The 15,830-nt window shown below is 37.8% G+C and overlaps 1 protein-coding gene across 2 annotated transcripts in view; it reads left to right on the forward strand.

Moving 5' to 3' along the window:
* The first annotated feature begins 1,373 nt into the window (after positions 1 to 1,373).
* PRX (periaxin) overlaps positions 1,374 to 15,830 on the forward strand; it is a 46,226-nt gene continuing 31,769 nt past the window's right edge. Inside the window, exon 1 of one of the 2 annotated variants that reach the window (XM_072431683.1) lies at positions 1,374 to 1,502. In XM_072431683.1, the coding sequence (XP_072287784.1) occupies positions 1,445 to 1,502 (58 nt within the window). In that variant the 5' untranslated portion in view covers positions 1,374 to 1,444. Of the gene's footprint in view, positions 1,503 to 15,160; positions 15,282 to 15,830 lie in introns of those variants that run through there. The other variant, XM_072431684.1, reaches the window with a different exon arrangement.

Genomic DNA, 15,830 nt, shown 5'->3' on the forward strand with positions numbered 1-15,830 from the left:
CTTGGTATATTTGGCTGGGTATCTTCGTGTCTGTTTTTAAGGTTGGTCTCTACGACTCTATGCTATTATACTGGAATTAGAGAAGTTTTAGAAAAAAAAGAACTGGCAAAACAAATAATGGTTTGTACAGGTTTTGGAAAACTTTTTAGCTTTAAGGATTTCACTACACCTAAAAATGGCAAAATGCAAGTCAACAATATATAAATACTACATTCCGATTTTATTCTGGAATGCAGCATGTAAGTGGGAGCAGATTCTAATCAAACAATGCATTATGTTTGACCTTTCTGCACTGGACAACTTGGCTGTGATCAAACTGTACACAGCAGAAGTAATCATTCCCATGTCCAGCCCTGGTGAGGGATACCAAGTCTGAAACAACTGTATACAAATTATAATACAGGTAGTGCCCAGGTTACATACAATAGGGACTGTAGGTTTGTTCTTAAGTTGAATTTGTAAGTTGGAACAGGTACATTATGTTAATAAATGAAATTAGGACAGTTTGTCCCAACATAATATTAGGGAGTGTGGTGTCAATTACTGTATAAAATCCTCACTGTGAGTTAGTCACAAACAAAGCAAACAAAACAAAAAAAAAAATAAACTTTAGGGAGCCTAGACATTCATTAACTTCTGTAGAAAGCTGTGCTTTAAAATGCGAAAAGAAACAACTGACGAGTTTCTCATAGTCATTAAAGATATACAAGAGTTTGCAGAAAGAGCTCACCCCCCCTAAGATCACCCACAACCTCAGCTGTGTTTAGAAAAAGATTTCTACAAGTCATGCAAACCGCCCCCCCCCTTCAAGCCTCCATCCTGCACACAGCCAGCAGGGAAGCCCCGTTTGTATCCAGGAGGCGTCCATATATCGGATGTCCTTAACCCAGGGACTACCTGTACCATTTTTTTCAGGTCCTGGATGTGCAGTTGGCCAATTCAGCTTTTCATGTTTCCTAAAATGATGAATTATTCCTTTGCATTTGTGATGGACGTAATATGTAAGTCCTTTTTCTCTGTACACATATTAGACACCAGTTTTAAGGTTCACGTTCGAAGTCTCCCCTCTTGTGAAGTGGGTGCCAATTGTCCAGACTTGTCACTACCTTTCACTGACCTGTCCCCCTATTTGTCAAGTGATCACCATTAGATCAACTAGCTCTGCAGTTTTGCTCATATGCCTGTCTCTTCTCCCTCTCCCCAAAAGCTTTAAACAAGGGATTTTGTCTTTGCTTTGTTAAACCCAGCCCGTGTTGGACAATGGTGGATGTTTGTGAACAGCTTTTCTGAAATGCTGACTGGGCCTCTGTGCTAATCTACAGGGGTTATATGCCATTCTCTGTGTGTGTCCTGGCTTATGCTGTGCCCGGTGGTGAGTCTGCGGTGGGATATACAGGAGCTGAGGGTCCATCCAACATAGAATTAAAAAGAACGAAATCTAAAAATGTGTGACTGTTTTAATCAGATATTTGGGGTTACCTGGTCTCCAAGTTCTACTTATGGTAAGTAAACATATACACCCATCAGTTTTTGGGGTTTGTCGTTTGATTCTTTTTATCATGAAGTGTGGAGGTGGTCCAGTAAGTAGCATGGGGCAAAAAAGGTGCCAGCTTTGCATAGCTCCACTGCGAGGATATTTTTTATGCCTGGTATTTTGTGATAGTTGTAATACTTGTATTTTATTTTGTAATTCAATCTTGGTCCGTGCTTAGTAGAATAATACATTATGTGATAATCATTAACAGCATGACTGCTACCCCATTTTACAACTGCATTATATAGAATGCATTCTAAGACCAATTCTTGATTCAGAGTATTTTTCCAGAATCAATCTTTTGAGAATTCTGTCATATGGAATTCTTATCAGGCATTTTTTTACATTTACCGGAGCAGGAAATAACCTGATAAAAGCAGAAATGTATAAACTAGTATTCAATGTCATTTTTTTTATCATTAATGGTCTGCAAGGAGGTAACTTGTGTTATATTTTTCATGTGCTGCCTAAATCAGCTGAAGTTATATCCTCAAGGGCCCTTCCCGCCTATATGGAGCTGCATATTACAGAGAATTGCAATATGGAAGCTGCCATGCTTGACCCAGTTCTAATAAAACAGCTTGTCTAGTGGGTGTTCTGATCATCTGCCTGCTGAATCATTAACCCAGATGCAGCTCAGCTAGTTGTCTCACAACTTTTAAAAAAAGTATTTGCATGCTGTTTTCAGGTGTGACCCTACTGACACCAAAGGATCAGCTTTACATCCAAGCAATCAACATTTTTTACAATGGATTCAACAATGACAGCTTACCTAATCATTCAGTGGTATATCCACGATAAGTAGGAATGCTCATCACATTCTCTGATCTATAGATGACCACCAGTGGGAGCATTTACAAATCTGTAGATGAAATACAATAATTAAAATATGGAGCAGCAAGCATCTAAACATGTAATGAAATGTGTAAAAGTTATATTAACAATGCACAATGTGTATTAATTTTGAATATGCGCTATTGATCCATTTCTTTGTATGATTAATTGTGCTTTTAGGAGGATGACAGATTTGCATATTGTAAAAACTGTTTTACATTCATTGCAGATAAGTAAAACTACAAATTACCGTATCTTTTTTTTAAATGTTGCAATCCTCCATGCATTGTAGGGATTTTAGCAAACTATTGCTATTTGTATTTAAACTCTCACATGGATTCTATCCACTTTCTCATTCTGCATCCCTTTATTACTTTGGATTAATTTCTGTTCTGTTTGAGATCAATCACAATGTTATTAGGAGGAAACCAAGCATTAATAAGCCAATCACATTAACAAAAAATGACAATTCTGGGTGAGTTCTGTGCAGCAACTGACACATGCAAGACATCCCAATGTTATTGTAATTCTATGTAATTCAAACCATTGAGTTTGTTTAGGAAAATTATAGCTGGCTGCTGATCAAATAAACTTAGCAAATCACATACCTTAAAGTAGAACTTAAACTGCAAATCACATTAACAATAAACTACAAAATGTTTTTGGAGAAACTTTAAGGGCTCTATAAACAGAGAATCAGATATTCCCTCAAACTTTCCCTGGAGGGAATCAGTTACTGTTATTGAAACACATGAACCTTAAAGATTCTAACGAGTGAATGTTTGAGGAAATGTAAGAGCCCTAAATGTTGTATAAATTTTATAGTGAAAGAGTTATCAATCAGTATGATAGCAGTTGGAAGTCCAAAAACACTCCACACCAGCGGTCGCCAACCAGTGGTCTACAAGAAAAATTCGGTGGTCCGTGGCTTTGGCCGGTGCGCCCCCCAGTGGGGTCAGGAGAAGGATGCCACTGGGGGGGGGGGGGGCGCAGCTGCCAGATCCACGGACCATGTCCCCCGTATGGATCACACGGCTCAGGGCGGTGGGCGGGTTGTGTCTCCCATTGCAGGCTCAGACCATGACCGGGCATGACGTCACTCTGGATTCTCCCCCTTTGATTCATGGCTCCCCGCGGTCCGGAATCCGTAAATTTAGTGAGATCCAAAAGGTTGGCGACCACTGCTCCACACTCATGTATGATATTCTGTCCTGATTGTTTTTATTTGGTAACAAGTGATCAGGATTCTGACTGTTCATACACATGACATGATACTTTATCAATATGTACAAATTTCACCAATCAATCGATCATTTGAACCCCAAAAATTGCTTAACATTGGTCTCACTTTCTTTCAAATTCTCTCGTGATCTGATCATTTTAACAGATTGGAAGTGAAAACCAGCCTGTAGCGTGTACCAGGCCTAAGGGTAGCTACATAAAGTATAGTATATACATTTACAAAGACAGAAATTATAAAGAAAGAGATTTGCAGTGTCCCCAAAGTCATTCAATGAAGGTTCCTAAAAGCAAATTTTGTTAACCCTCAATGCCATGCCAAGTCATGGAGCCAACAAGTTGGAGTAAACAGAAACAGGCGCAGTTTGTGCAGCCAAGAATATTTTGTTACCATAATTTGCAAAGCTGTTATTTCTAAAGTCACAAAAATGCATAGCAGGCTTTGCTCAGTCTGTATTTTTTATACCACTTATAAAGCTATTACATCACCATTGGCGTTATTTCAATATCCATCCTAGCTAAACCAAATGATTAAAATATATTTATAAAGATTACACAGGTTTTCACTCATTAAGTGCTATCTTTAGTCTGATGATAACTGTAAGTTTCATTGAGGTGCTTATTGAAAAAGAACACTTTGGGGTCTATTTATAAAGCAGTGATTCTGACATTCACTGAAACATTCCTTGGTGGAGAATCAATTACTGCCAAAGACTTGGAAAAATCACCATCAGAGAATGTTTCAGTAAATGTCAGATTAGCTGCTTTAAAAATGGACCATTTTGTATTTTAAGCAAACGCCTGATAATTAATTTATGTACAACACTGAAACTGTTTGTGTATAGTGTAATGTAAAGTGGAGGCAGATCCTTCCATTTACCTTTCATTGTTAGCACATGTACTTTAGTGATATAACACAATATATTCTTATTTTGGCTCTATATCTATGTATGGTCATGTCTTCCCTCCATTTTCTCTGGTGGACAGATCTTCTGAAACTTTTTAACACAGGAGAGCACTAATTACTATATCCACACCTCGCAGTACATTAGCATGGTGGTCAGCAGGAAGAATGCTTCTTATATTGCTGGCCAGTGGGAACAATGCCACCCCTTAGATAACTGGTCTCACTTAAATTGACCCGAGAGTCACGAACACTGGTATTGCATTCAATTTTATTCCTGCGCATGTGTTCCATTACTAATTTACATAACTTTAACACAAGCATACAGATCGTTATTTTAACCATTTTTCTTATCCCTTCTAATCAAAACCGTATATTTTTAATACCCTTATCCATATATTGGTGTTGTAGTTTGATGAATTGAACCTAGCTATTTGATCATTATTTGAGCTGGGCGGCCATTTATGAAAAAGGCAGTTCACCAACATTTATCTTTATTAATATATTGCTTTAATCTGCTGGAAGAAGCACTGCCTGCCCAAAAAAAGGATAAACACTATTATATTTCATTGGACCCCCGTTAGCTTCGACCAGGTATAGTTTAAGTGTATATAAGCTTATACAATGTCACATTTATTCCTGTCCAGAGTTGCATTATTTTATCCCAAGATCTTGCATCGATGATTAGAGAATCAGACTACTACATAAATTCTTCTCCAACACATTCTAAGGATTCTCAATGAAGTAAAGATCTGGAGTCTTTTATAATTTGATCCCAAATGGAATCTTGAAATATGCCTGTGCCAACAAGAAAGAAAAATCCATTGATGGAAAAACCGGGTCATTCAGTATACTGGTAGTTCCCAGGTTAAGGACATCCGACATAGGGACGACTCCTATGAGAGGGCGGTTTGCATGACTTGCAGAGGAAATCTTTTGCTAAACACAGCTGAGGTTGTGGGTAATCCCAGGGGGTCAGCTCTTTCTGCAGCCTCCTAATGACCAAGACAAACTCTGCAGGCCACTCCTAGATACAAACTGGGCTTCCCTGCTCCCTTGTTTCCAGGACAAAGGCTTGGAGAGGGGCGGTTTGCATGACTTGCAGAATAAATCTTTTGCTAAACAGCTGAGCAACATCTTGTAACTCTATATTGACCAAGACAAACTCTGCAGTTGTTTATTTTTTGCATATCAAAGCACAGCTTGCTCCAGAAGTTAATGTCTAGGCTCCTTAAGGATTTTTTTTTGCTTTGTTTGTGATTAACTCACAGTGAGGATTTTATACAGTAACTGACACCATGCTGCCTAATAATATGTTGAGACAAACATCTGTCCTAACTGCATTTATTAAAATAACATACATGTTCCGACTTACATACAAATTCAACTTAAGAACAAACCTACAGTCCCTATCTCGTATGTAACTCAGGACTACCTCTATTTAGATAGTGAACTGATCTCATCTTTTGGGCTCATAATATTATTGAAGCTAGACCTGACCTACCAAAGAAACCCCAGATCATAACACTGCATCCACAGGCTTGGGGATGTTCCTTGGCCAGGCAGTGTAATTGTAAGGTTTGTAGCTAAAATACAATGCAGCTAAGTAAATCGACCCCATACAAGGCATTATCAACTCAAAACAGGAAATTGCATCTCAATCAACTACAGCATTTGCTTTTCTGACATTGTCATAGGAAGATGTGGGTCTGTTGTGTGAAGTGGCTTTGTTATGGCATTGCTTATAGAGACACAGCTTATAGGGTACATAGCAAATATATACTGTTACATTTACATACAGTGGGATATGGAATTGTTATAGACATTGTTTGTTAATGGCACAGCATAACATACTGAGGTCACTGCTATACATGTAATTGGGTGTGCCGCTTCCCTTTCAGCTGGCTTCTGAGTTATGTATCAACCTTCTCCACCCATGCTACACCGCAGGGGTCAGAAGTAGTGTGCATGCTCTAAACTTTATTTGCTACTTATTATTGTTTACACAGAAAATCCTCATCCTAGCTATGAAATAACAATAAATAAAGCTTGGAGCGTGAATAAAAGTAGCATGCTAAGGAGATCCCACATGCTGCGGATGGCGGGCTGTACTACATCAGCCATAGAGCCCCATGTGGGTGGCGGTGATGTCACTGCTAAATATTTGAAATGAGATTACAGTAGAGCCTGTGATTAGTCAGAGCATAAAAATAAAGGTCCTGCTAGCAAAGCAATTGTTGCTATAGTTATTGGATTTGTGACAAGATGATGCTGAAGCGTGATCATTCTTTTCTTGATATAAATTAAAAAAAACATAATACAAAACCAGCACCAGAGGCAGAGCATGTGATGGAAAAAAACAGTGGCAAGGGCTAATTGTGATAAAAAGTGAATTGATATGTAAACTCTAAAAATGAACTTCTCTTATTTGGTTCCTTTTGACCTGGTAACTATTTTACTCCCAAAAAATATCTATCTTGGTCCTGCAAATATGAAAACTTTGCATGACCTTGTCAGAATGTAATGCAAACAGTCGACATCGGTCAAACCAGTTGGAACCCTACATCTAGTTCAAAATTCTTGTGGAGTTATCTATCAAGAGGAAAGAATCCCAGAAAGCGCATATTTTATGACATAGTAGGATTCCAAGCCTTATGTTTGAAAAGCATGTATGAGGAGGAACAGAAGAACGGCTCTTTATGGCAACAATAGTGTTTTTTTTTTAAGTCAGTTGTATTCAGTATTTTAAAGTTATACAGAGTTCAACTAAGCATAATAAAACATGCAAAATAAGTGCATACAAGCTTGTCTCAAAATATAAGCATATATGACCAATCATTACTCTGTTTCCGACACGTTCCGCCGTAAAGGCTTCTTTAGGGGAACATGGAAAGCATATTGGTAAGATTAAGATGCAGGGATTGATGCAATGGATTGAGTGTATCAAGTAGTATGATGTATTTGATGAGCTTAGCTGGGTAGTATTTAAGGATATATGAAGATGAAGCAAATTACAAATTGTTGTAGTAAATTCTTATGGGGAAGAAGAGGGACACCAAATGGAAATGTGGCCCATCAACTTAGAGATGGGTATGTAGGTGTTTTTTTTTTAAATTACAAAAGAAATAATGCAAATAGTAGTGGGAGCTGTGCAGCAGAAGTTGTTAGTCTGTGTCCTGCAACCATTTGCTTCATCTTCATATATCCTTGAATACTACCCAGCTAAGCTCTTCAAATACGTTCATACATCATATAGTATATAGTTCATACATCAAATAGTATACATCATACTACTTGATACGCTTATTCTACCGCTGCATTTCAATCTTACTAATACACTTTCCATCTTCCCCTGAGGAAGCCTTTACGGCGAAACGTGTCAGAAAACAGAGTAATAATTGGTTATATGCTTATATTTTGAAACAATGCAGTACCATTGCTTTTCCTAATTTTTGAACTTCTAGCTACATGGCTGGAAACAAGTACAAATAAGAATATCTGTGCAACAGGATAACTGTTTGTTGAGATGGACAAACTGTATTCCAACCAGGTTCTCCTGGACATTCTCCAAAATTTTTGGGAAGCATGGTTGGCTCTTCTCTTGGCCATGTACAGAGAGATGACCCTCAGTATCATGGAGCCTACATTTCTCCATACCACGCTGACTGCATGAGTACTATCTTCTCTTCCTTCTTCCCTAAATGTTGGAAGGAGAAGGCTAATCATTACCATATGTTGAATATTTGATTAAATTGAGTAAGTTTGTTCCCTTGTCTTGTGAGTGGGCACTACTGGGTGAAATTAACTGTAAGACCTTAGAGCCATTAGGGGTAATTCGACTTTTACTTTCTATTTTTTTAGGTTGGTAAAAAAATAATATTGCAAAAAAGGATGGACTCCGAACCACCGACTTTGTCCCTTTTTAAATCCAATCCTATTCATGTTTTTCAGTTGGCTTAGATTGAGGCTTCCTTTGGAAAAGAAGTGTGAAACTTGTGCTAGCAAATTTTTGATATTCGTGAATTTATTGATACATTACCTAATACTATGAATACAGTCTTTTGAACTCGTGTCTTGGTACACATTGCGAGTACTTTCTACTGACCCCCTTGGTGTTTTTGATTCTGGTTATGACTTTGAGAACTAATATATTACGATTTACTGACATCTTTTAGACTATGTTGACACTTCTGTTTTTCTTGTCCTTTTTATGTTGAATGTGCTATCTCCTTTTTACTTACATTCCTTTTTAAGCACTGTACCACATATCGTTCCAACTTGTTTTTTTATACTGTTTTATTTTTCATCATTCTCATATAAAAAAGAATAAAAAAAAAATAAGCTGACTCTATGGATATGCATATTTGTCCCAATTTAGTCACTTTGACATTATTAAATCTGTTTGTAAGTGTAACAGCCAGTGAACTTGCATCATCAGAAGGGTTTGGCAGTGGCAGTCCCACTGTGGGTTTCAGGAAGAGTTTCCTTTAAAGGAGCTGATATTTTTAGAGTCAGCCAGGCAGTTTGCATTTTTAGAAGGCTGGCATGGGAATTCTATTGTATCTAGATTTCCTTTCTTAATTCATTACGTTTTAGTTCCAGTGAAACCACTGTGCCACAAAGCTTTTTTTGCGATAACTTTTTTCCTTTGTCTTTATGGAATTTTTGGATTGATAAACAAAGTGTTATAATTTACATGTGAAGGAATGTTAAGTTTGTAACAGTGAATGCTTATTTTTAATGACGGGCTGGGCCATAGCAAACTGCTGATTTGATTTTGTGTTTAGGAAGGAAAAAGGTGGGGGACCCCAAAGAGGAGGAAGTCAAGCTTGAAAAAATGTGACCTTTCTACTCGCGTTAGTTAATATTCCTCAAATTCTGGAGCAGGTCCTTTCCGTGTCATTTAGGAGGTTGGGGAATAAAGGCAGGAAGTTTAAACTCACTGACAGAAGAAATAGCTAGGATCTGGCGTCACCATAGAGTTGCTCCATCAGGGATGGGTGGGGACCCTTGTCTCATCTGAGGAATTCAATGAGTGGAGATGGCACCAGTAACAACAAACAGTTAGCTAGTTATATATGCTTTCTACGTTAAAATCTTTTCCTATTTTGGACACAGTCTACAAATTAGGAAGTGATTCCGACAATTTTGATCATCCTTTCAAATTATCAGTTTTTTTCTGAGCGGCTGTAGATAAGAACAAAGGATCAAAGTACTATAAGTTGTGTTGGATCCTGATTTTACAAGGTCAATCACCTATCTTATGTACACATGTGAAATAATTGTCGTTGAAAAGGATGTTTCACAATTCTTTCCAACTACTAATGACTGCACGATGCATGAACGAGCACTGTACATGCAGCGCCGTTCTGCTCTATGGGGAGGGGAGGGGGAGAATGACGGAGCGGCACCCCACTGTGCTCTCTCTCCCCTTCACTTCCATTAGGATCGTTCGTCGTCTGTTGTCTGTGGATCCGCCAGGATGGTTGTTTGGACGATGGGCGACAAGCGCTGCACACACGCAGTATTATCGTCCGATATCAGCCCTGAGCCGATTATCGGACGAGAACAATTGCACGTGTGTATGAAGCCTTAGACCATCTTTTTTTGTGACTGTTCCCAGTGCAACTGTGTACAAGCTACAAGGTATATCACATGTATTAAACAAATGTTTTTAGCCTTGGCTTTATTAAGTGTGAAGATCTAAATTTTTGGAGACTGATTTGTTAAAGCTCTCTAAGGCTGGAGAAGATACACTTTCATCAGTGAAGCTGGGAGATCCAGCAAACATGGATAATTGGAATAGCCAATAATTGAAAATGTTATGCCTTCAAGGTGGCGTAATACTATAAATATATATATATATATATATATATATATATATATATATATAGTAAGGAAGACATATATGATGACTAAGCCATACTTACCTTATCTTTTGCTCCAGTAGGCTTATTCCTTTTCATGTGACCTGGGTCCTGGAAGTCTTTTCACTTTGCTGGCTGACCGGTCACACCTCTCTTACCCCCTCCTTTAAAATGCATAACCAGGACTCTTATACGGGAGGTCTCCAAAGGCCAGAATGTCAGAAAGTAAAGGACAGTAGTTTTGGTGGAATGAGGAACAGCAGGTAACCCATGCACTAAAGAGAGGGACCCACTGCAAGTAAATAAGATACTTAAACTCCAGAGTTCAGCTTTTACCATTTCTGTTGCACTATAGGCTTGCAAAATGACAGGTGTACATTGAACTTAAAATTCTCTTAGTGTCTATAGTAACACATTGACTGGGGACTGTTGTAGTTGGCAGTACGTGCCTTTAAACCACTCCCCCAACAGTTGTGGTTCCTGGGAACCATACAGATATATATATATATATTTACAGAGTATACATCCTGGAGGGAAGTCGGAGCCCATTCCATGTGCAGATAAGGCAGCAGGAAAGGGCTGCATCTCTTTGATAGAGAACATAGTTTGTATAATGACACAGATCGAGCCCCCTACCGCACACACTGCCACTAATACACAACTTTTTAAAGTACACTTACTCAAATCTCACATTTATGGTCATTCCTCATATGCCAAAAAAGATGATACAGAGCAAAAGGTTCATGAAAAGTTAGGAAATCGCAAGCAACAAAGTCAATTTGAGCACTGCTTGTAAAAAGAGATTAGCTTGGGAATGGTAAACATTGGAAGGGCTTCATATGACATGCAGAAATTTTCCTGCATGTCCACAGTTGCCCAGAAACCATTCCCTTTCATGCATAGATGATAAAAAGTACCATGTACCCCTTGTAAGTTTTGGCTAAATCCTGGTGAATGGTGGTAAGTCCTTGAAGTCCAATTTTAGTGAGGATAGACAGAGTTTTCCGCTTGATCTAAGTGAACAACAATCATTAAGCAAAGGCTAAAAACTATTTGCACCGAATTGGGCTTGGTCACCACAACATATTTTTAAGCCATCTGTAATAGAACAATAATATTACTTACCTTCCCTGCAACCTTTGTCTTCAAAGCTTGATCTTATTCAGAGCTATAGCACCAGAAGGACTTTTAGGTGTATTGGATGCCTGCACTCTCCACTATTCTCTGTGGTTCCACTAACCAACCACAATTAGTTTGTTCCAGGTACACATACATTTAGTTTGAATTCTCTTTTTTTTCCTCTTTTGCATCTCCTCCATCAATTTTCCATCTCAATTGTTTTTACTAAATCTGAAAAAATAAAAAAATTAAACGCAAATAATCAAAAACATCATGCTTACCATGAAAGGGCTCTTATGGTTGATTGAACATACATTAAAAATACTTTAAAATTGGCATGGACATGGTAAGAAAAAGCCAAGGTACAATTGTTAACACAGTTAGAAAAGTATTAGAGATGAGGAAATTATAGGTATTAAACCAGGGGTTTGCAGATGTTGATGTTTTACGGCAACTCTTAATTGAATGGTGGAAACTTGAGTTGAGGTCATGCTGAGAGTAGCGGGAAGAAGAGAAAGGAGCAGAGAGAAAGTAAGACACTTTCTGTTTATGTGCACTTATTCAAATGAATGGTGAACAATATTGCTCTGAATGGGCTTCCTGACAATCTCCCTGTGCATTATGTGCTGGCTACAGAGACTAAAAGTGTGTGCCACAGGGAGAAAATGCAGAAGTACAACCATGGGATAGTTGGCAATGTATGCCAGTTGTCACCCCATAACAGGAAGTATCAACAAGATTGAAACCAGCTTTTGAAATTACATTTACTTTTTAAAGCTTATGTTAAAGTTTACTGTTTGTATTTAGATCTACTTTTATTTAAAGAGAAACTAAACTGAAAACTGCAGGAAAAAAAATATATTTACCTTCAGTCCCGCAGGGCAGTCCGATCCATCCAGGGGGTGTCCTGGCATCTGTCCCAGAGCTGGGGCTCCGGGCACCGCCATCTTTGTCTCTTCTTCTGGGTTCTTCATCCTATGTCACCTGACCTAGGCGCGGAATCGGGTGACATAGGATGGAAAAAAAACTTGCCAATCTCACTGCGCATGCATGAAATCAGCAAATTCTTTTCTTTACGCGAAAAGAATTCCATCCATCCAAGAGCCTCCTGGGATGCCAGATGTAGGCGTCCCGGGAGGCTTTGCTCTCCCATTCATTCTCAACCGCCTAGGCAATCCAGAATTAGGGAGCGGTGCTTTTAAAAAAAGATTGTTGCACTAAAAAAAAACTGAATTTTTACTCTACATTGTCTACCCCATTATGTAAAGTGACATTTCAGAGTTTAGGTACGCTTAATTTAAAGAATATACTAGCTGAAGAACAGCCGAATGACTTATTCTGTTTAAAGTCTTTAACCAGCTGATGGCCATAAAGTAGCGGGAGTGCCATGTGTGGTATAAAAAACACCAGTTCCACATGCCTGTCCTATTGGAATTTTAACAACACTTTGTAAGGATACACACAGGCTGTTGTATAATGTCCATGCCAATTTTAAAGCTTAAAAGTTCTTGTGGAGGCATGCACAACAACTACACCAGTAGCAGACATAGTCAGCAAAGGGCCCCTCAGAAAAAAACATTAAACTCCATTAAAAAAGTTAGTACATGAAAAGAAAAGTTCATGAAAAATCATTTCCACTGACCATCATCTCATGTCTATCTGGCATCTATACAGGGTTTCACTTTGGGGTTTCATGTTTTTAGCAGTTAATGACCTCTCTTTTTACTGACTTCATGAGCACAGAACAGAAATAATCAGTGATTCCTAAAAAAAATAATACATTAAAATAAAAAAAAAGAACAATTATACTTTATTGCATACTATAAATATAATATATATATATTATATAATAATTAAATGATGCTACATATATATTGTGATAATGTATGCACATACTTGCTATTTTCATAATTCAAAAATAATTCAAAAAAGATATACAAATTAAATATTTAAATTAAATGCTTGACTAAATACTGTGCTACAAGAATTGTACATCTGAAAACGGAATTGTGCTGTCTAAGGAAACGTAAATACATTTAAAGGGAAGTGAAATGGTGCAAAACAATATCACTTTCACACTTTACTTTTACTGTCATTTGGACACCAGGGTCACAGTTCCTCATGGCTCATGTATTTATTTTTCAGACTTGGTAAGGAACGACAAATAATACTTTTTTAATAAGTATAATTCATATATCCTATTTTATATTATAGAACACATGAGATTGTATCCAACTTTATATATGTACAATAAAATACTATAGACTAAACATATTAAACTTTACACCTTTTGGGGATTGCAGCAGCAGGATTTTTCATAGTACCTGGCTTTGCAACTTTTTACATTTTTCCTTACTTTCTGTTTAAAGGGGTTGTGAATCACTAATATCATTAACGCCTGAAAATATTTTTTTGACACTCAGCAGCTGAACAGGTCAGTGGGGCAATGAAGGAACATAGTAAACCTACTGCTTTGCATAGGTAACTGGTATTGCCCAAGCATATTTTTGCTATATTAGCTTGCGGTGAATTCATAAATACATGAAAACTAGTATTTGCTGTCATGAAAGCTTCCTGAATTGGTTGTGAAGTTTTACAGCCTGCTGGAAAATCTTAATGAACAATTGTAGTGAAAGGGTAGATTATGGAACACATGAACTTGATAATGAGGATATATTTCCTTAAATCCTGCTCCTGGGAAACCAAGTGAAGTAGAAGTTAGGTCCACTGTAACATTGTAGATTTTCCCCCACTTCCCACCCTGGACTAAAGAACAACAAAGTAACAGTTATTCTTTCTATTAGGCTCATAAACTGCAATAAAAACCTGACAGTTTCCTCAAAGCTTGCCATTTGTGATCAATTAGCCATCAAATCAATAAAAGAAAATGCACAATTCATGATTAATATTTATTATTACTATTTAGTCAGAATAGCAGTTGAAAATCTGATTAGAAAAGCACCTTTTATGTTGATTGGTAAATTAAGAATAATATTGTTAATATTATAATTATTTTATTTCAAAAGTTGATGTTAGGCTGCATACACATGTGCAATAAGTGTTCGTGAAAGATCCTTTCCAACGACAAAAGACTGCACGATGCAATTAAAGATCTCTGTACATACAGCTGCGTTCTGCTCTATGAAGAAGAGAGGGGGAGGACAGTGGAGCTGCACCCCGCTGCGTTCTCTCCCTTTCACTTTCATTATGATCGTTCCCAGTCCATGGATCCATCAGAACAACGGATGACGAGCGTTGCATGCATGCCAGATTCTCGTACAAATATCAGACGTGTGTACGTAGCTTTACTTTTTTTATTGCTTGCAAAATTGATCAGGAGAAAATTACATTACTTTCATAAAACCGCAATTATTAGTTTCTGACTATGAAGCTAATGACACAGAGATCTTGGAAATTTTGGTGGAAATTGGTAACTATTTGTGGGAACACTTAGTGATATAAAAGCTGCATGGACAGTCAGCTATATATGGGGACAAACTGTTTCTGCAATATAATATCACATTTTGCATTGGATAATATACTGTATTACACAGCTGGGAAATGTTTGAGTGATGTCAGCCCCTTGCATCCAATAACAGGGCAGATAGAGTAATTTTGGGAAGTTTAGGTCCTCTCCCCTTCTATGTGGCCTCTCCCCCTGGCATTGTGTGTCACAGTCCCAGTGACAGCTCACACACTCTCTGGACCTTCCAGGAGAGAGAAGGCTGGGGAGACTCTGACATAGGGCGAGCACCAAGAGAGGCGCTAAAAAACTGACAGCTTGGTGAGTTTGTTTTACTATCAAGCAGCTAATCCATCACTCTTTGTAGGTTACCATTTACATATTGCATGTGATAACCCATTGCTATACATTTAATTGCTCTTGTCCTATATGTGGTTTGCATGAGTGAATTTTAATAACCATTGGTGATTTATTAAAAAAATAAACTGGAGTAAGACAGATTGCAGCTGTTGTCGGTAACAGCTAGATAGAATCCATGCTTCATTTATTAACACAAGTTGCAGGATAAAAGTTAAAACGTGCTATATTCCCTGATACGCATCTGTTCTTTGCAACATTTATTTACTGAATCTAAAAAGGGTGTAAGTGACAAATTGAAGGAAAGGATACAGAGTGAATATCCCTCCTAAAGGATCATTCAATGAAATACCAATGTTTGAGTATTACGTAGATTCTGGAGCATTAAATCGATTAATAAATACAATTATTTATAGTGGTTGGATAATTTATTAATGATTGCAGTCTATTACTGGACATTAGTGATTGATCAGTTCTGGGGTCTTTTACCACTGCCAGGACTTTCAGCTCTTC

The sequence above is a fragment of the Pyxicephalus adspersus genome, chromosome Z (genome assembly GCF_032062135.1).
Source record: "Pyxicephalus adspersus chromosome Z, UCB_Pads_2.0, whole genome shotgun sequence".
Lineage (NCBI taxonomy): Eukaryota > Metazoa > Chordata > Amphibia > Anura > Pyxicephalidae > Pyxicephalus > Pyxicephalus adspersus.